We start from the raw sequence: 22743 nt of genomic DNA, 5'->3' as shown, positions 1-22743 counted from the left end.
AAAAAGTGTTTTGTTTTTTTCATATACTAATTTTTTCATGTAATCTATTCTTATGTATAAATTCTTTTTAAAAATCTTGTGCTCCATAGATCTCCTTACTAATTTCCAAGCTAAGAAAGTTTTAATTATTGCAGCTTTTATGGTATATTTTTACAAATGGTAGCTCAGATAAATTTCCATTCATTATTCCATTTTTTCAGAATTTTCTTATTTTCTTCAAATGAAAGAATGATTTTATAAACTTTCAAAAATATCCGCTTTGATTTTTTTTATTAGAATTTTATTAAACTCATAAATTTGTTTAGGAAAAATAATTGATTTTCCTGTCCAGGATAATGGTAGGTCTTTTTCTATTTTCAATTTTAAAGTATTTCTCTATAAACTAAATAATATTCTATATGTGGACCCATTAAATTTTATATTTAATTATAGATTTTGTGGATTTTCACTGAGGATTATATGGCATAGGAATGTGGGGAGAAAACATTAGCATTACTTTAAATATTCCTAACTATAGTTTTCCCAATCCTTTTATAGTGCTATGTTTGATAATGGAAGGTTATTTAAGTACTTAATTATCAACGTATAGCAGAATAAACTATCCAATGCATATGAGGATTTCTAGATTATAGTATCACGAAGAACCATTTTCCAGCTTCTAAAATGCCAAATTAAATGTGTTTTTAATTGCCTGTCCAGAGCCTTTTAGCCAAGCAGGACATTGATGATTATTTTTTTCCTCCTAATTTTCTTGTGAATTCATAACTGTTACCACCAATGACTTATTTACTTCAAGTTCTTTGAGGCATATTCAAGAGGATTGGAAAACATTCACCAACATCAGCATCAAAAGTCTGTTCTAGGTTGCCCATCTGGGCAATGACATTACTGCGATTAAAACTTCAGGATCTTCTCTTATTCCTCTCCCTCATTTAAACTCACCTGCCAAGTCCTCTTGAGTGCTTCAACAGTGTTTCTCAATTGTGTCTTTTTTTCATTCTCACATCTCAAAGTCTCCTATCTTATATATTCATCTGCCAGTTTGTCCACCATTTCCTTTCACCTTTACCATAGCCAAAGTGAGTTTCCTGAAATTCCAGTCTGATCCCGACACTCCCTCTCTTGTTTAAATACAGGATAAATCCAACAATATATGTGAAGGAGTACCTAGCTATATTTTATAGTGATGTGTTGAGTATTAGTCTTACAAAGATAAATAGGACATGGAATTGCACCTAGTTCTTAAAGAATAAAGGCCAGACATGTTAACATTGTTAGGTATCTAGTCAGACGTGAGTGATGGGGAACAAAGGAATAGGGGCTCAGCCTAAAGACTGCCCAGAGAACACCCTGTTAATAGTTAAAGAATTCCTCTTGCATCCCTAAAGGGAAAGAAGGGTCATAGTCTTAGCTGGCCTAATCTGGCTACAGACACCTGCACAGAGGTACTACCCTAATTTGCCTACAACTTAAGCTTCACTAGAATGCTATTTTTATGTTTGGAAGTTCATGAATCTCCTTAGAATAGACTGAATTCTGGGTAAGCACATACGCACTAGGCAAAGAGTTATATAGTAGCTAGGTGTCAATCAAATTGACCTCACTTGCCAGTCACGTAGGAATGCTTTTGGAACCACCCCACCACGGCCCAGATATAATACAGACATTCCCACTTCTGGGTCCATTTTGTGTCCTTTTATGTGGCCTTTCGTGTGGCCTTTTGTGGCCCGTTCGTGTTGGTTATTGTGATAACAGCGCTCTGTTACAGCTCTTCACTGGGACCATGTGCCTCCTTGGGTCATTCTTTGTCTTCCTGAGATATACTTTTGATAAATCTTTTCTAAAGCTCACTGACCTGTGATTCTTCACTGCATTAATGAGAAAGAACCAAGAAAAAGTGGTAACTACATTTTTGTGCTGTTACCCCTGCCATTCGGGAGACACCGAACTCCCGAACTCCAATAGGTCCCAACGGTAATAGCATCACAACCTGGTCTGACCTTCTGCCACCTCCTTACCTATCACCTGACAGCCAGCCACACTGGATTCCTGAGAACACATTCACTATGATCAGTTCTTGCTGTTCCTATTCCTAGCCTGCTCTTCATGGCCAAACCTTACCCTTCTCTCAATGCCAGATTCACTGTCATGTACAGTGTGAGGCTTTTCTCAATGATTATCCCTCTTCTAAGACCACAGAAGTAAATTTAAGTGCTCCCTTGACCGCTGTCCCACAGCAGTTAGTTTGTACACAACGTAGTACAGCATATAGAGACTCTGATAGCTAATTGTCTCAGTGTCTGTCTTCTCAACTTTATTGTGGTTGCCTTATAGCAGAGGCCCTAAATCAGTCACCTTTTGATACTTGCTCCAACATATAGTCTTATAAATAGGATCTGAAATGCTCAAGTCGTGAGAGGAAGCCAACAAACAAAGAATGTGCTCAGGCCTTTACTCTTTTTCTGATAAATATGGTAGTATTTTCTGAAGGCAAAAAATTCAGCTTATTTTTTGCATCTCAGAGTTGTACTGTACTTCCTAGCCTCAGTGAAAATAGCTTGGAGGCAGCATAGGATCCTAAAAAGAGGATAGGATTTGGAATCAGAATTGTTTCCAGGGTTATACAAAATGCACATAAGAAGCCAAAAAAAATTTATAATGAGAAAGCACTATAAATGTTAGTGTTATTTTCACTATGGTTATTTTTATATGTGAATGGAGACAGTTTTCCATAAAATAGTATTTCTAGTTCTGATTTTAGGAATTATCTTGGAGGAGTAAAGTTCATGTAAATGTATTTTAAAGCATTTTATTTCTTTTTAAAAAATTATACTTTTATCTGAGTTTGTCTAGGTTTTCTAATTTTTAAAATATCCTGGGGAGGGAGTACAAAATTTCATCCTGCCCTCTATTTTTGGGTGATCCTACTTGTAAGATTATCATCAGGTGTCCACTGTTTAGAATATATATGTGGCAGGGATTGTATTTTGGATGCTAATCTGTTTTCATTCTTCCTGTATTTTACCATTTTTCCATTTTTCTCTTCTCTATTCAAGCAGGTAGCTTGGTTGTATGCTTATTGACTCAGAGGTAGAACCTGGTAGGATGGAAAGGAGAATGCACAAACCTTTCTGGCTTTTGAATTCCAAAGGGGGAATCCTTGTCACAGGGCTGGAAATAGTGAGGAGAGTGGAGCTACCCTCCCAGACTCAAGAAATCTTCCTGGGCTGGAGAAAAGAGATGAGGAGATGAGCAAGAGAAACCCATGGGTTCCAAAAGCAGAAGGTACCTGTGCCCTGCTTCCCAAGGAGTGCTACTAGGAGGGGTAGCATAACCCCATAAAAATGGGCTGTTTGGGGTATCTGGAGATGCTACTTCTCTAGCCAGTAGAGAAGTTAGTAATCTATATGATAGGATTAATAATATCCACCTCGTCAAGCAAAGCAGTTTTGAAAATTTTAGGAAATAATACATGTGAATGCCTAGTACTGTGTAGGTACTCAGTAAATGTATTTACTCCAATCCCCGTTTATGTTATAATTGATCCCATCTAACCAGTTTCATGCCTTGATCACTCACATGTTCCATTTCCCAAGTTCTTGCTTCTGGGCTGGCAAATGGTAGTGGAGGAGAAAAAAAAGTCAAAAACCATGCAGACAAGGAGGAGCCAAACTGCCTCCTCCTCCTCATTTCCTTCTCCTGTCCTCCACTTACTCTTAATACTTTGTGGCATCTGTAAGGCTTCAGATGCTGCCTCCTGGCCTTTTTGTTCTAGTGGAACTTCTAGGAGTGCAGGAGGGTGGGGAATTGCTAGGAAGACTTTGCTGTGTGCTTTGCAGGGAAACAGGTCTGGTTGCCCTTTTGAGCTGAGCATGCTTGTCAGATGATGCTCAATTCTCTACTTAGCTGCTCCAGAAATGGTTAGATTTCTCTATATGGTGTCCAGGTTTCTACATTTAGACAGGTGTAGCAGCTCATCATTGCAGCATATTTGGTAGCACTTTATACTTGTACAAATATCTTGGGTTTTCCCAATCTCTTCAAAAGGAGAGGCCTGAGGTTTTTCAAAGGCATCTATTGTTTTGTGATCCTTGGGAAATATAATCATTTATTTGTTTCCTAGCAGATCTCAGAGTTCTTGGAGAATAGGAAATGGAACAGATAAGTTTAGATCATAGGAAAAGTGAGGTGGGAGCTATTGGGCATGGGCTTAGGAAGACAGACATAATGTTGAATTGAGGTCTTGATTTCTAGATGGCAAAGGATGTATGGAGAGCCGAAAGTATGATTACCTTTACCTCTGTACAATTTAACTTCCAATAGCTGTGGATGGGCCATGATTGCGGCTGCGGATCCTCTCAGAAAGCATAGCTGCCCAGGGATTGACCTGATCTGTGTCAGTTTATTTCATTTTAACCCTGGGGATATGGTTTGCTTTAAGTTGCAATATCTTTGTTCTTTCTGTTCTTTACAGATTCATGAAGGTGGCAGGAAGCACAGTGGATGCAGTTACCTGGCAACAGTAGGTATTCACCATTTTTGCTCTTATTATCACTTGCTGTGAAATGAAAGATAATTAGTTGTCATGAAGTTTATAGCCGATATTTGACAAGCTATACTTCATCCTCCAAGAAAAAAGTTAAAACTAACTTCAAAGCTGTTCTTGTGACAATCTCATAGTAATATAATTTTTTAAAAAAAACAACACTGACACATTTTGTAAAGCTCAGCTATTATGTACACTTAAATTAACCTATTATCAGTGAACGAGTAATGAAAATCTGAACATGCCACCATTTTCCCCTAAGCTTTACCTTGGGACTAAATTTCCTTAAGAGAGGAAATATTGTTAATTACTCAATATATCATGTGAAAATAGAAACACTTCATTATATTTATGGCAATGGTCTTAATTAGTAAGAGAGTTACTAATATGCGGCAAATACAAATATATATATATATATATATATTTGTATATATATATAAAGAGAATAAAGCAGCTTCAAGAAAGAATAAACCCCACCATTCCAGGAAGAAGGTTACAGTGACAAAGATATGTTAACATGAGGGGCAATTAACTTGTAAAGATAATGATCTGATATATAAATCTACATTTTCTTTAAGTCTCCTTATGGCATTTGTGTTGGAATATCCAACATCTTACAGTGTCCCACAATTTTATACTGGAATCCTGCCCTTCGTTTTGATAAGGAATCTATCCCACAGCATCTTCTAAATCATCCCTCTTCTACTGTGGTCCTCATAGCTCAGATTAAGTGCTCCCATTCTGTGCCCTCATAGCTGTCAAATATGGCCATCTTTCTCAGTTACTCTAACCCTTCCTGCCTGGCTCATTAACTCTTGTCTTCCTCCATTTTAAGTGGATAACAATATTCCCTACATATTCATAATATATGTGAAAGAAAGAGTAGTAGACAAAAATCTTTATTAAGTATCCCAAAATGATTTTTGGTTTGTTGGTAATCAATAACTTCAGTAATAATAGAAAATATTTTATTCTACATTTATACTTTTAGTTTCCATAAACAAGTTCCAAATATTTTCAGAAATTCTTATCATCCTTCAAATGGTTTTTGTGAGTCATGGGTTAAGTCTGATGATCTTGTCATTATTTTGCTTAAAACCCTTCAGTGTTAGCACTTAGACCAAAAGCCAGACTTTCTACTCCAGCCTCTAAGGCCCTCTGTGTTTGATCTTTGCTACCTCTGATCACATCTGGTGCCATTCTGCCCTTACTCCATCTGTCTCAACACACTGGTGGTCTTTCAGTTCTTAGAAAGTTCATATGCATGTCTGCCTCAAGATCTTTGTGCATGCTATTCCTCTGCCTGGAATGAGGTTCTCCCCCTTTTTTGTGTGGCTGTCTCCTTTTTCTCTCTTAAGACTCATCTTCCATGTCATCTTCAAGAGGCCTTCCCTGATGATCCTGTCAAAAATAGGTTCTTCACTAATTCTCTTTCTTAGTTCTTTTTTTATAACTTGTTTTTTTAATATATGTGTTTTTCTCATTTACCAAAGTAGCATTTATTTAATCCAATAAGTGCTTATTTAGGCAATTGCTTATTGGGCATTTACTATGGGGAGAAATAACAACAATGATAATAATAACAATATGGCAGGAACTATTGCAGACTTATATGCCTTACTGTATCTGATCCTCATAACAATAAAATGAGGTAGGGACTATTTTTATCTCTATTTTTTCTGCAATTTACAGGAAGTTGTGTAAAATCCAAAGATTTCATAGAAAGTGGCAAATTTTGAACTTGAAGTTTGGGTCTGTCTCACTCTAAGGGCTATTCTCTTAATTATTGATGCCTTTGATAACAAGACAATGATCTTTTACTGAAAATATTATATTCTAGTGGAGGAATTCAAATCCTCTTCAGGTTCCTCACCAAAGGCTATCTGGACAATGTAGGATAAAGGCTGAAGCTTGAAGAACTTGTATTTGTAGGGGAAAATAATGAGATTAGCGTATAAATATTAATGGGTAAGAATATAAGGCTTGCTCAATTATCATAGCTGACAGGGAGAGATCAGAGAATGCTGTTCTTCCCTAATCAAGCACTCTTTTTAATGCAAATGGAATGAAGTGGGCACGGTATTTTTTATAATGGAGAAATATATTTTTTATAAATACATTTTGTTTATTAGCTACTTTAAAAATATTGGCCAATTCTCAAGATAAAGATGTGCAACTACTCTAAAAATAGCCCCAAAGCAGGCAATGGGTTGTGTTTCTTTTGGCTCCAGGATCAGTACTCATTTGAGGACAACATGTAGCACCTGGAATCTGCCATTTATTCCTTCCAGCTATAGTTTTTAGCTATAGTTTTCAGTCAAGACTTGGACTAGTCAGGGAGCAATTCCAGGAAATCTTGGCCAGGAGGACTGGGTAAAAATTAAAGCCAAATGCCATGTTTCTCTAATCCTGGAAAATGCTGAGTGAAAATGTCTTAATAATGTAAAGGAAATCAAGAGTCATTATCAGGGGAAAAAATAACTAACATAGAATTGTCAATATATACCTATATACAGGTAGCCAAAAGAATGATTTCAATACTGGAGTACTGGGCTTGGAGCTTGAACGACCAGAACTCTGGGTCTGAAGTCATAAATAAACAAATCTATATAATTAGATTATTTTATTTAAAAAGTTTAGGCTCTTGGATTTTGAAGACCAAGATACATGACTTAATGATTGCTGCTGCCCACCAACCCATGCAGAAAACCCAGCAAGAGTTGCTGAGATGAAGCTGTAATTACAGGAATGGTGGAGTAGCTTGTAGCAGACATCCCTGATAAATCTGGACAAAATACACACACACACAACAATGACAAAAGGAAGCAAAAACTAGAGAAGTTATTCAATCCTTGAAAGAAGTAAATGGTACTGGTGAGATCTGTGGTTGCTTAAAAATCCATGCAGTGTGAGGTGGCTAGAACCCATATGAAATACATGTGACATTGGTTTGAGGTGTTAGAAGCAGTCAGAGGACAGGAAAGAAGAATCTATGGGGCAAAACAAATATATATATAAGCTAAACTTACCTCAAATCTGTGCCTGATCCCTAAAATGTGCATTTTCAAGGGAGACTCCAAGAAGCCTGCTAGAAAACAACAGCTGAAAGCCTTAAAAAATTGAACAGAGATTTCAGCTGCTATCACTTGAGAAACAGATATTGGAATGTAAACCTCAGAAATTTAGAGAGGCTTAATAAACATGTTGTGCTTTGCAGTGAAAACTAAAAGAGTTATGCTTCAGGAATGAAATCTGTGTCCCAGGATAAGGATCTTCCCTAAGTCTAATGTGTAACCAAAACAGACTCACCCTAACAAGGTATAAATTGAAGCTGCTGCAAGAACAAGATAATCAGCCATTCACTCAACTTCCTGCTATATCCAAATCAATACTCTTCTGTCTCTACAGCATATCACCCACACTTTTTAGTATACAATTAAAGATTACTAGACATGCAAAGAAACAGGAAAATGTGACTCCTGGCCAAGAGAATGAGGAAAATATAGAAACCCTGAGATGAACCAGAGAATAGAATTACCTGATGAAGGTTTTAAAGAAGCTCTTGCCAATATATTCAAATAATCAAAGGGAAAATGTCCATATTGAGTGAATCCATGGGAGAAATATCAGCGGTGAAATAGAAACAATATGTATAAAAAAGAACCAAATGAAATTCTTAAAGAAATAAAAAGAATAACTAAAATGAAAAACTCACTGGGCTTAACAAGAGATTGGAAACTATAAAAGAAAGAGTTAGTGAACTTGTATACAGATCAATAGAAATTATACAATTAAAGAACCGAGGAAAGATACTCAGAAGAATTGAGGTTTTAGCAACCTCGTTGCCAATATTAACTGGTCTAACATCTGTGTAATTAGAGACCAGAGGAGAAGAGAGAGATAATGGAACAGAAACATTTTCTGAAGAAACCAAATCTGTACTACTCTCAAATTTGGTGAAAAATATTAACTTACAGAACCAAGAAGCTAGGTAACCCCTAAGAAGGATAAATATAAGGAAAATCATGCCTGGGCATATCATAGACAAACTGCTGAGACCAAAGATCAGGAGAAAATCTTCAATGTATTCAGACAAAAATGACACTTTACATACAGGAACAAGACACAAATGATGACTAACTTGACCCCAGAAGCATCAGAGGATAGAAGGTGATGAAACAATATTTTTAAAGTGCTAAAGAAAAAAGTCAAGCCAGAATTCTATCTCTAGCAAAAATGTTCTTTAAAAATGAAACTGAAATAAAGATGTTTTTGATAAATGAAAGCCAATATAACTGTACTACAAGAAATACTAAAGGAAGTCTTCAGACAGAAAGGCAGTATCATCAGAAGAAACTGGAATCTCAAAAAATAATGAAAAGCATTAGGAATGATAAACCCGTGGATAAATATAAAAGACTATTTTTTTCTTAATTTCTTTAAAAATGACTGACTCTAATGCAAAAATATAACATTGTATTATGTGGTTTATAACATATAGATGTAAAATTATGTGGCAATAATACTACAATGGATGAGGAAGGGAAGAGGCAGTTAATGAAATTTTTATTGTTGTAAGATTCTTTATGTGAAGTAGTACACTTACTCTAAGAAGATTGTGATAAGTAAGGTACATAAGTAAGTAATCACTTAAAAAGTAATGACAAAAACGTATAGGTAAAAAGCCATATTGGAACTAAAATGGAATACTAAGGAATATTGAATTAACCTCAAAAAAGCAAAGAAGGAAGAACAGATTAACAAAAAATAAATTGGAAAAAAGGAATCGAATAGCAAAATGGTAGGCCTAACCATAACCATATCAATAATTGTATTAAGTATAATTGTTCTAAACAATATCATTAAAGGTAAAGATTGTCAGACTAGATAATATAGATAGAAGATCCAACTATATTCTACCTATAAGAAACAAACTTTAGATGTAAAGATACAGATAAATTGAAAATAAAAGGATGAGAATGACATACCATGCAAGCAGTTTCATAAAAAGCTGGTGAAGCTACATTAAAATCAAAGTAGACTTCAAAACAAAGAATATTACAAGAGACAAAGAGAGACTATTCCTAATGACAGAAGGATTAATTCATTAGGAAGGCATAATCATAACTGTAGGCCACTGTGGGAACAGAACACTGGTCCCCTGTCCCAAGGTATCTGCATCCTAATCTCTGGAACCTGTAAATATGACACATTATATGACAAAGGAGAATTAAGGTTGCTGACCTAAAGTGGGGAAGTTATCCTTGATTATTCATATGAATGCAGTGTAACCATAACAGTGGAAGAGGAAGTCAGAAAAGAAGAGGAATAGGGAGATTTAACTACAGAAGAGGAGATCGGAGTGATGTGATATGAGAAGGAATTGACCCACCACTGCTGGATTTAAAGATGGAGGAAGGGGACCATGAGCCAAGGAATTTGGGCAGCCTATAGAAGCTGGAAAAAGTGAATTTTCTCTTAGCAACTCCAGAAGGAAGATAGCCCTCCAGAAGGAAGAATGAAGTAGCTTGATTTTAACCCAGTGAGACCCACATTAATTTCTAACCTACAGAACGGTAAGATAATAAATTTGGATTATTTTAAGCCACTGTTTATGATAATTTGTTTAGCGCAGTGATAGAAAACTATTACAGTACCTAATAACAGAGATTCAGAATACACAAAGAAAAAAAACTGATGGAACCAAAGGGAGAAAAATAGATAAATCTACTGTCAGAGGTGGATATTAACTAATATCGCTTTCAGTAATTAATATGACAACTAGATTAAAATAAAAATCTTCTAAACAGGATATAGAAGATTTGAATAACACTGTAAATTAGCTTGACCTAATCAACATTTGTGGACTACATTGGAACACTCATTCTTTTCAAGTGCACAGGGAACATTCACCGAGACAGATCATATGCTCAGCTGTAAAACAAGTCTTGAAAAATTTTAAAAGATTGAAATTATATGGAGTATTTTTTTTGTTACCAAAATTTAGTTTTTTTCTTGTTAAAAAAATCTATGAAACAGAAATATTTGGAAATTAAATAACATACTTTGGATCAAAGAAGAAATCATTAGGGAAAGTAGAAAATATTTTGAAATGATTATAAGGATACATTTTATCAAAATTTGTGGAATTCAGCAAAAGTATAACTTTGAGAAAACTTTATAATCTAATATGCTTATATGAAAAAAGAAGAAACATTCTAAATCAACGACCTTAGTTTTTATCTTAAGAAGCTAGAAAAAGAACAAATTAAATCCAAACTAAGTAAAATGAAGAAAATAAACATAAAAACAGAAATCAATGAAACATAAAATAAACCAACAATACAGAAAATTTACAAAACCAACAGTATTTCTTCGAATAGGTCAACAAATTTGAAAATCCCCTATCTAGAGAAAGAGAGTGAGAAAAAACATAAATCTTCAGTATCAGGAATGAAAGAGAGATTCTCACAGTAGATCCCATAGACATTAAAAGTATAATAAGGGAATATTACAAACAATTTTATTCTAACAAATTTGACAACCGAAAGGACAAATTCCTTAAGAAATACAATTTACCAAAAAATGACACAGGTTAAAAATTCTTATATCCCTATATACCTGGCTCATTTTGGAAAATATGACAAATTCTTATATAACTCTATATAAAAGCCAAGTCAAAGAGCTCTGGGCCCCAAATCAAGGAGCTGAGAAGTGAGGAGGCAGAGAAGCTGTAGCTGGAGATTGACCAGAAAAAAGATGCAGAGAATCATTAGACCCAGCTTGAGAATAGCACCCTTGGCTCACCAGAGAAGCAAGAGACTGAGGAGGATGAGAAAGACAAAGGGAAACTGAAGGCCAACCTTGGCAGTGGGACAAACCTGTCCAATTATCCCTGGACCCAGACCCTGCTGGAGCTGGATCTGGCTATGCCCTTCTGTGTCAAATTCCAGCTGAAGGAGAAGGATGTGGTAGTGGACATCCAGTGGCAGCACCTCTGGGTGGGATTCAAGGGGCAGCTGGCAGTCATTGACAGAGAGCTCTACAACAAGGTGAAGGTAGAGAAGAGCTCAAGGCTCACTGAGGATGGCAAGATGGTGCATTTGGAGAAGATCAACAAGATGGAGTGGTGGAACCGCTTGGTGTCCTAGCTGTCAGATCTAGCTAGTGAGACATGTCAGCATGGTGGAAAACATGATGTATGACCAGACCAGAGATAGAAGTCCATAGGGCCGCCCACTTCAGATTAGCAGAAGAAACAGGAAATTCAGAAAAAGTTCATGGATTAGCATCTGGAGATGCATTTTTCGAAGGACAAATTCAACTAGTCTGTTTGCCTCCCTGAACTGGGGGCTGAGCTCCCAGATGTCCACCTTCCTTTCCCACCCTTCCCTGGGACTTGAGGGCCTCAGAGCTGAGGCAGGCATGGGACTAGCTCAAGCATGCAGGTCCCAGGACATCATGGCAGAAGGGCTGGGGCCTTGGGGGGTGTTCTCCCCTGTTGGCCTACTGTTAACACATTAAACTTATTTATCCCACTTCCCGCACCCCCACTCCCCCGCCCCACACACACACAAAAGAACTATCTTATGGCAAAGTAATTCCATTGCTAGGTATTTACCCAAATGAAATGAAGACATATATCACACAAAAACTTTTCATTAGAATGTTCATAACAGTTTTATTAATAATAGGCAAAAGCTAGAAATAGCCTACGTGTTCATTAGCAAGAGAGTAAATTAAAGGAATGCTACTCAGCAAGATAAAAGAACAAACTAATGGTATACTCTACACATAAATTAATCTCACAGTCATTATGCTAAGTGCAAAAAGCCTTATATAAAAAAGCACATTTGTATTTTTCCAATTCTGTGAAATTCTGGAATAGATGTTTTAAATTGGAACATCGCCTCTGTGGGTATAGGGAGTAGGAATGTGAATTGAGAGGGAAAGGTGCATGAGGGAATTTTCTGAGGTGATAGTAATGTAATCTGAATCTTGATAGGGATTTGGGTTACACATGAGTATGCATTTGTCTAAATTCATTAAATAACATGGTTAAGATTTATACATATCATTGTATGTAAAATTTACCTAAGAAAAAGAACTGCAAACATATTGAACTAGCATTAATGGTATGCTCGATATAGTGTTTAAGATAAATTATATCAAAGTCCACAACTTACTTTAAAATGTCTCAAAACATAACATGGATCAATGAGTGGATAGAGGGATAGATAGATTGATAAATGTGTGATAGAGCACGTATAGCAAAATGTTAATTGTAGAACCATGATGGCTGATACATGGTTTTCACTATATAATTCTTTCTGCTTGCTTCTGTTTTTGAAATTTTTCATAATAAAATATTGGTAGACATGTCTAAATTATTGCACCTAAATAAATAATGTTATCCATTATGAAATAATATATTGTGAAAATATTTTGAAAAGCATAATAAATGGGAAAATGCTTTTGTCAAGTGAATAAAGTAAAATATAAAATATACAAATCATATCTCAATAATATAAAATGCACATAATCTCAATGAAAAGGCACTGATAGGTTCATAGTGTTAATCTTTAGATATGGGTAATATGAGGACTCTTATTCTCATTTTTGCTTTTCTGTAGTTCCCAATTTTTCTGTAACCAGCAGGTAATGCATTTTTGTTTATAATAGAAACCATCTATACCCAGCTCCATTCCTTCCAACCCCAATGTCCCCTCTCCAAAAGCAATCATCATAATTTTAGCCATTTCTGATATTTGTTTTCATATTTCTAAATAGCAATCCGATGCTGCTATTCCTTGATATTTTTCTAATTCAAATATTATTTATTAATTTTCTACTATAGAAGACGCGAATTTAGCTCTCATTCATCCTAACTCCTCCCATATTGAGACATACTTACCTTTTCCAATCCTCCAATATTTTATATCTTAAGTATTGGTTAAATCATAACTTGGGACTCACATTTTTATTACTACGTAAATATGATTCCCAGCAGAGAAAGTGATGTGCTATGATTACGTTTTCTTTCACAACTTTTTGCTTTCCCTGGAGTTAATAACTGTCTCTTTTTTTTTTTTTTTGCCTAGTTTCCTATTAACCTATCCCTAATTCATCCCTAAACTCTGTACCAGAGGGGTAAATATTTCTCTCTGTGCAAATACCCAAGGTAGCCATCAGTTTCATCTTGTCCTCGTAGGTACTCTCGTGGAGCAGTCCCCCGCTCTGGTCCCATCTGGACTGGTTGATCTCTGTGCTTCCTGCACAGCTGTTGTCTTGGGAGCTCCCTTCACCATCATCCTGGGGATTCCTTTTGACTCTTAGTTGGATCCATGCCTTTTTTTGAGGTTAACTCCCTCGTTTTCGTGGAACATTATTTTCCCGGAAATTCTTGAGAAAAGATAAATGAGAGGTAAACATGTTGAGACCTTTTATTGGAGTTTGATTTATATTTTGGAAGTATACAGATTTCCCACAGATTTTGATGATTTTGCTGCATTTTGTTCTAACTTTCCTTGTAACTATTGAGAAAACCAGTGCCCTTTAAATTTCCCATCCTTTTATTTGCCCTGTTTGCTCTATCTTGGTACTTTTAAGACCTTATTGTCCCAAGTGGTCCTGTATGTTGCTGTCTATTCTGTTCAGTAGGTATATGGCAGAACCTGTCAATCTGAAATTCACGCCCTTCAGTTTAGGGAAATTTTCCTGATTTTTTCTTTGACAATTTCTTTTTATGTATGTATCTATGTATGTATTTCTTGCTCTCTCTTTCTGGAACTTTTACAAGCCGATATCAGAACTCTTCAAACAATGATGTAATTTAAAAATATTTTTCTCTTCCCTGTTCTTTCTGTGGTTTTCTGATAAATCTTAAACATCTCATTTTTGTTGAAATTTTCATTTCTATTATCATTTTTCAAATTTTCAAAAGCTCTTTTTATTCCTCAACACTTCCTTTTTTTATGGCTTCTTATAGCTTTTTTCCTTGTTTTTCTCTGAGGATATCAATTTTAGTTCTTTGTTATTGTTTCTTTTCTTCTTTTCTCCCCCCTTTCTCTCTTCTTTCTTTCCTTCCTTCTTTCCTTCCTTCCTTTCTTCAATAATTTTCTTATATTTTCTACATTAAACTTTTTTCCCTCTATGTTTCTTTCACCTCCCGTCTTTATTTTTTTGTCTTTCACATTAAAGATTTTCCTAAATGTCAAATGATCCTTGGATCTCTACTTCTATTTAATAGAGAGGCATGAAAAGCTGATTAGACATTTATTCTCAACTGGTGGGGGTCTATGTTGGGTGATCTGGATGGGTTATTACATTACAGACTCCTAACTGTCCACAACTGTTGCTCAACTGAAGATATGTGGATTCACATATCTCCTTCTATGTTCTGTGGCAATACGTTGTTTGGTTCAAGAATATAAAGAAAATATACCCTCACAGAGATATATAGCTAGAAAATAGAGGGGTATGTGAATAGCTTTTTACAGATTATTGTGGCTATTCTTCTCAGGTACTACACCAAAATTCATGAAGTGATAATTTCTTAAAGATTAGTTGCAATATGGAATATGAAGCCGTATTCACTTTTTCATATTCTGATGCATTAAAATATATTGGTATTGCATTTTAAATGTATCTTTTACCCATGAATGATTTTATAACATCATGCATTGATCATTTGGAAAATGTTATTTTATTGAATTATGAATTATGCAGGTCTTCTATACATTGACATGTTTCATTACAATATAGCAAAAAAAAAAAAAAAAGCACATTTATTAATATTGCTACCAACCTAATTAGAAAAGTCTTTAAGTTTTGGGAAGCTGACAAGTTCATGGCAGCAGATAAAAATATTCTAAAATTCTAATGTTCACTTAACAGTTCAAATTTATAATGAGCAACAAGTTCTGTCAATTGTTTTCCTTGAAGTGACAGGCTTACCTTATTCATTTTTGAGAAAAATGTCTTCCAAATGCCCAAGTCTGAATAACCATAATTTGTCTTTCGTTGTTTCAAGTAAAAATGTTCCATGAAAAAAATGACCAATTTAGTTTGTAACTCAAACAATTATACAAGTGTTTGTCTTTGAGACAACCATCGTACTTTGCTGAGAAGGTGAAGTCTTTTATGTATATTTCTCATTTAATCATAGATATTTTTAAATGTGTACTTAGGGATTAAAATTTAATAAAATTAATAAATTTAATCACTTCATCAAGGAATTATTATGTGAAACTGGCATTTTTATTTTATTGCAAGTATGTGACAACGATCACAAGTGCAGTTTGATGCTCCTGACCTGATTTGTGCTAAGTAGCCAGCACTTTTACCCCATTGCTTTTGTACCATCTGTCCAAATGCCAGCATAGTTTTTCCAGTACAAACCTTAAGAGTCAAATCAACTATTTAACACTTCATATATTACGTCACCATTTGTATTTAGTGCCAACCATTTGTATTTGGTGCCAGTATACCGAGTGTATTTTAGTGCCATTCATATAAAAGATCTTTATCAATGCTTAGTTGGTGTTGATGTTGAATAGATGCAAGATAAACATCTATGTCTATAGATTTGTCCAGATATTAATATCCTGAGATATGAACTTTGTCTTATCCAGCAGGCATTCAGTAACGTCAACTATAGAAGGCTCTATCAGTCTCTCAGCTACCTTGTGTACCTTTCTAGACAATGCAGTATGGTAATCTATTCTTTAAGATGTTTTTCTAAATTTAAAATTTAATGCAAATGTTAATGTAAAACAAGACAACATAACGTTCTTATTTCCATATAAGCATAAGGAAAATATTAGAATATCAAAATAACTTATTGGATGATTATGGGATTACACAGATTATAGCAGTTATAATAGAAAAAAGCATGTAAGAACACAGTAAAAGTATTGAGAACAGAGTTAACCTTTAAAAGCATACACATTTATATCCCAAAATCATACCTTAGAAAAGTCTAGAAAACAAGAATATACAAGCACTTATTCCATTAATTGTCTGAGCAATGATATTGTCACATGTTATATAGACTCTGGAAAACCCCACTATATAATTATGAGAGAATGAGAGTGAAAATGGCAAATAATTGTCTTAGTTTTATAATGAAAATAATTTTGGTCTCATGGACCCCTGAAAGAAGCTTGGAGACCCCCAGGAGTCCCTGGACCACACTCTAATATACACTGATATAGAATCATGGGCCAGTTGCTTCTCAGTTCTCCTATTTCCATCCACCTACCCCCTCCCCCATTCTCAAAGGCATCTTCTAGCTCCTGAGACTTTCTGGGATTCCATAGCATGAAGCAGCCTGCTTTTAGGTTTCCCTAAAAGAATTCACAAATGTAGAATTCAGCCTTTTCTGTTCAGCTAAGTCATTTATCACTCTTCCCTCTGTTATCCAACATCAACATTTTTATTATTGTGTTTTTTTGTCCTATTCTCTTGACCTTGTAGGTTAATGCATTTTTTTGGTCCATTACCACTGTTTAATTAGGTTTTCAGAGGAAACTTAGTAAATGCCCTTTTTTAAACCACAATATTTAACCTAAAATCCTGCTGTCTGCTTTTTTTTCCCCCTCTAGGATTATTTTTAATAAGACAAAAATTAAAAATTAATTTCCCAAAAAATAAAATCCATTTTAAATATATATCAATTTAGGTTTAGGTAATCCCAGGTGTTCCCAATGCCTAGGCTCCACCAAATACCAACAGAATAAAAATCTATGTCTGTGTGACTGAGGCATCAGTATTTTTGAGAAGTTCATGAGGTGATTCTTATGTTTAGTGAGGATTGAGAACTACTGCCCTCGAGTCTTCTGACTGAGCATCAGTAGACCCTGGGCCCTTAAACTTGGGAGAGCACATTCAGCCTATGGCTTCTAGAGCAGCAGCAGCAACATTACCTGGGAACTTGTTAGAAATACAAATTATCAAGCCCCATCCCAGATCCGCTGACAGGACCCAGCAATCTGTATTCTAACATACCCTCCATGTGATTCTGATACACTCTAAAGCTTGAGAACTAGAAGATGACTGCCTGGATCTGATTTCTAAGAATACGTTTATCACTGTATTTTTTGGCATGAAACTTTCTTCAGTAGCATTTCTGACATATGGATAGGAGAAAAGATATAAGAAAAATTATCCTGGGAATTGGCTTTCAGAAAATTCCTGCCCCTTGTAATCAGAGTCAGAGCTTCAAGTCATTTAATTTTCAATAAACTTTTCTCACATGAAAGTCAGCATTTTTCTCTCCTTGGTCTTAGTCTGCACTTCTCTTGTTGCAGAAAAATGAAATATGGCAGTATATTACAGCTATAGGCTTAAAGAGACCAATTTTAAAAGATCAATTTTATAATTTAGATTTTTAGATACATTTAGAAGCATAAAAATGAACATTTTTAAAAAGTCACTGCAAGAGCAACTATGGATTTGCCTGTAATATAAGTAAATGTGAGCAAATGACTCTGAGAAGAGTACCTATTAGAAATTCATGAACTTTGCCAGGAGTAATGGGACATTAGAATGACTCGTTAAGCAAAGATTCTGCTTAAAAGTAAAAGCTAGAGGAATCCATCACATAGATACTCAATTTAAGAGGTACAAGCAAATTTATTTAAAAATTTATTTAAAAATTGGAAAAACCATTTAACAATGTAAGTGATTCGCAAGTGTGTTAAAATATATTTAAAACACTACTTTGGAAGCAAAGAACCTATGAAGCTGGTTTGGTAGAAAGAACAGGGCTTTGAAAAACAGGCCTGGATAGAATCCCTCTGATCCTTAGTAGATTTGAGACTTTGGGGTGAAAGTAAATCCTTCAGAGCTCAGTTTTTCATCTACAAAGTGAGCTTAATGCCTACCTCCCAAAACTGTTGTGAAGACTAAATAAGGTAATTTACAAAAAGCACTTTGCACAGTACATACATACATACAATATATTGAGCCCTCACAGTATGAGTTTCCTTCTTCCTCTTCTATATTTCTGTGATCTTTCCCAATATTTCTGTGTTTCTGAAAGTGTCTCACTATAGAATATATAGATGTTTAGCATATCACCGCGCATTTTTATAGCACTCTGCAGATGCTTTGCGGCTTTTGCTTATGGTCTTTTTAGCCAAAGGAGAAGTCTAGGTGGTTCTTTGGGGGTAACCCTGCTATGTTTTATTTATTAATTCATTCAAAAGGTATTTATTGAGCACCAACTATGTTCAGGGACTGTGCTAGATATTATAGAAAAACTAGGGAGAAAAAAGAGACAATATCTTCCCCCTGGGGAGCTTAGTGGGCTTCTGGTGTGCAAAGAGTTTATCCCTCTAGCAATCATGCAAGCCATGCTTATTCTCCTTCAGGAAGAGAAGGGATGAAAGAAGTGCTCCTGGTAGAGGAAGTAAGGATCACATTAAGAAGAAAATCCTTGTGGACTCCAGAGAGAGCTATGCCTAGACATATATCTGCTGCAGAGGATTTTAAAAGGGAAGGATAAGAAGGGAAGAGAGCCATAAATGACATATGGAGCTTGGCTGCAAAAAAAAGTAGAGAAAAAAGAAGGAAGAAAAAGAGAACTTTTTTAAGGCGAGTAGAAGAATCAAAGAGCTCTTTGTTTTTAAGAATGGGAAGACTATATCCACACACATATATGTGTATATATGTACTATATTTTAAATGAGCATTTTCTGGTGTCAAATACTGTGCTATTTTTTATTAGTTTCAGGTATACAATACATTGGTTAGACATTTATATAGTTTATGAAGTGATCCTCCAATTACTCTATCACCTATCTGTCTCTACACTTTAGCCATCACACTACTAATGACCATATTCACTATGCTGTACTCTACATCCCCATGACTATTTTGTAACTACTGTTTTGTACATCCTCATCCCTTCACCTTTTTCTCCCAGCCCCCCAACCTTCCCCTTCTCTGGCAGTCACCAGATTGTCCTCTGTGCTTAGTTCTTTACAAAAGTGCTCCAGAGCTTGAGTTTTGTTCTAACAGACTGAGTTTATATCTTTAGCACAAATTGTCTTTGTGACCTCAGGCGAGTTACTCAGCACCTCCTTGAGCGTCAGTGCCTTCTTTTGTGACACAGGTGGTAGACTCCTTACCATTGGTCCAAGAGGTGCTAGTAGCTTTTCTCTTAGCCCGATAGTTTCCATTAGTGCCTCCCTTTCAATCACTTCCATTAGTGCCTCCCTTTCAATCACTTCCCTTCAATCACTTCCATGGAAGCTGTCTTAGTGTCTGTTGTTGATTTGGGTGACAGAGAGTAAGCAACTCCCTTCCCATTTCAAAGTGTTCACACACACACACACACACACACAAAACCCCAAAGAAGGCTCAATCTAGCATTAGCTCCAGGTTCCCACAAGTGTCTCTTCTGCCTAGGGAGGGAAAGTTTGAGAAACACTGGTCCAGGGCTTTGTACATAGTTAATAATATCTGCCATTAATTAAAGCCGCCCACACACATTATATACATTATATCAAGAGCACCTGCTAAATGTATGAATATTAAAGGGACAGCTTTCAGAGATTTGCTAGACTTGAAATCCCAAGATCACGCCTTCTATCTTTGTGCCAGGTCCTTCTTGATTGTCCTTGTTTCAATAACACTATAGCCCACCCAAAATCAAAGAATCTGGATGCCAGCTTAGACTTTGAAATTCACTTTTTTTATTCCTCTGTTAAACAAGTATTATACTAGTCTAGAGTCAGACCGTCTGGCTTTGAATTCTGGCTCTAACGTTTGTTATCTTGTACAAACATTGAACTGAACTGAGTCTCAATTTTTGAAACTGTAAAATAGGTATTCAGAAATATTTATGGAGTGCCTACTCTGTGACAAGTACTGTTCCAGCTGCTTCTGTTAGATTAGTGAACGAAACAGACAAAAATCCCTAACCTTGTAGAGCTGACATTCTGGGACGGTGAGGTAGGGTTTGATGGGAAGAAGAAAGTAGGTCAAAAGCCAATAAACAATAAATATAATAAGCAAATTACGTGGTATGTTAGAAGGTCAAAAGTTGAAATAAAGGAAGTGTTGGATGAAGGAGGGCAGACTGCAGTATTAAATAGAGTGAGCTTTGAGAAGGTGAGATTTGATCAAAGATGTAAAAGAGGTGAGGGAGTTAGCTAAGCAGATATCCTCAGGAAGTGTATTCCAGGCAGAGGGAGCAGCTAGATCAAAGGCTCCAAGATGGAAGTGGGTTTTAGATGTCATATTAGTTCCCACCACATAGGATTGTTGTGAAGATTGATTAGATGATGTATATAAAGCATTGAGCATAGTACTTAACACTCATGAGTGTTTAGTAAGTTTTGGTTATGATTATTAATTATCATTTTTATGGAAGTCTTGTTTCTAAATGTTCAATATGTTGTAGAATTTTTCAGAATGATCCACATAGCACGTGAATGGAACAGCAATTTTGAAATTGATATTATCCTTCTTATATATTCTGACTTTAATACATAAGTACTTTGAGATGAAAAAAATATATTTATTGTCTCTGAATAATTCCTTCCTTGGTAAGAGTCATAAAAAAAGTTTAAACTATGTTATATTAATTTTTTTTTAAAGCTAAATTGGAGATGTGTCTACTGTTCCCAGGTCTTCAGTTGCTTTGTCAATCTCTCAGCGTTTATCTAAAAGGCTGCTACAGTCAAAAACACAGGCACCTCTAGGGAAGGCTTTCTGTTATTCCTAATCTAACCATTTTCCTTTCCATATCTCTTTGCATTTTTGAAGGAAAAAAAGTGGGAGATTTTATGTTATTAAAATTCTATTTTAGCTTTCTCAAACTGCAAATCCTTGGAGGAACTGAAGTTCTGTATTCATAGTTGGAGTTTAATGTAATACATTATGTGAAAACCTTACATCTATTGTAGCCACTTTATGTAAAATTAAACTCTTGAAAGACCTGACTAACCTGATACTCAAAATGTGGTCCAGACTAGCAACATCAGCATTGCCACAGAGTTGTTAGAAATGCAGATTCTTGAGCCTCACCCCAGACCAGTTACTGAGTCATCATCTGCATTCTAAAAAGATCCTCGGGTGTCATATGCATTTTAAAGTCTGAGAAGTACTGCACTGACAAGTACTATAACACCAGCTTCCTCAGATGAGGAGAGTAAGCTTCTGAGAGAGCAAGTAACTTCTCTAAGTACTCAGACTAGTAAATGGTGATCCAGGATTTAACTGAGGTCTGTTCACAGAGTAGAGTCCATGCTATTTCCACTACACTATTTCCCTCACAGTTCTTTTTAATAGGCATCTTTTAAAATCTGTTTTTTAGAAAGAATAAAATAGGCCCATTTCCTCTTGAGTGTATTCGAAAGCATTTGCCCAGACAGGCTGAGTGTAAACACCTGGTCCAAAGAAGCAGGTCTCAAAGATAACTGAATTTGTTTGTGGCTTTGGGTAGATGAGTCACATGGTCCCCTGCTCTTCTGAGATAACTTGTCTTTCTGTTGAATTAGTGAACCCAAGTGTAATTGTTGGCAGAATTCTTCCCAAATCCTACTCTGATGGGCAGAAGACAAGAGCAAATGGGTAATGGCAGACCATGGCCTGAGGAGATGAACAGTCTGGCGTACAAGTCAGAGAATGTCTATTTTTACGAGCAAGGAAGTATTTTTATGGTTGCCTTGAGCGAACAGCCTCTGATGTTGGGAAAACAGACTGGGAACAGCTGGACCACACTTTGGATCAGTTGCCACAACAACTTTATACATTCGTCTTTGGTGTCATTTGATCCCTTGGAGAGCTGTATTATCTCAACGTAGATGTTTGACTTTAAGGCTTCATGCAGTAAGCACGTCTGTTTGCTTGTGTTCCTCAGATTACATGGAGTGTTGATTATAATCATTTGGGAGTTTGGATTCTAGGATTACCGAACATGGAAATTCACAGGTGACTGGATCCCAGGATCTCATAAAACCATCATTATATTTACTATCATCAGAACTCTGATTTACCAGAGGTAAATCATACCTGATAGCATGTAGGAAAATAATACGGATATTCAAAGTCATCTCCAATTTTCAATTTCTGGTAATATAATCCACATTATTATCTCAGGTGACCTTTGCGAGCAATGCTTTTCAAACTTGATCTCTATATAAAAGTTATTGTTTTTATTATTATTTAGCATTTACCTTTTTCTT

At 35.7% G+C, this 22743-nt stretch overlaps 1 protein-coding gene and 1 pseudogene across 1 annotated transcript in view; both read left to right on the top strand.

Annotated features, from left to right (window-relative positions):
- LOC105304661 (inactive heparanase-2) overlaps window positions 1-22743 on the top strand; it is a gene marked incomplete at its 3' end in the record, with an annotated part of 440017 nt that overhangs the window by 371090 nt on the left and 46184 nt on the right. Inside the window, exon 6 of the mRNA XM_011378912.1 lies at window positions 4475-4522. Within this exon, the coding sequence (XP_011377214.1) occupies window positions 4475-4522 (48 nt within the window). The remainder of the gene's footprint in view (window positions 1-4474; window positions 4523-22743) is intronic.
- On the top strand, window positions 11212-11874 carry LOC111731045 (annotated as a pseudogene).

This window comes from Pteropus vampyrus, unplaced genomic scaffold, assembly GCF_000151845.1.
Source record: "Pteropus vampyrus isolate Shadow unplaced genomic scaffold, Pvam_2.0 Scaffold348, whole genome shotgun sequence".
Lineage (NCBI taxonomy): Eukaryota > Metazoa > Chordata > Mammalia > Chiroptera > Pteropodidae > Pteropus > Pteropus vampyrus.
Note: the sequence above shows the minus strand (reverse complement) of the source record. Positions and strands in the feature narration are given on the sequence as shown.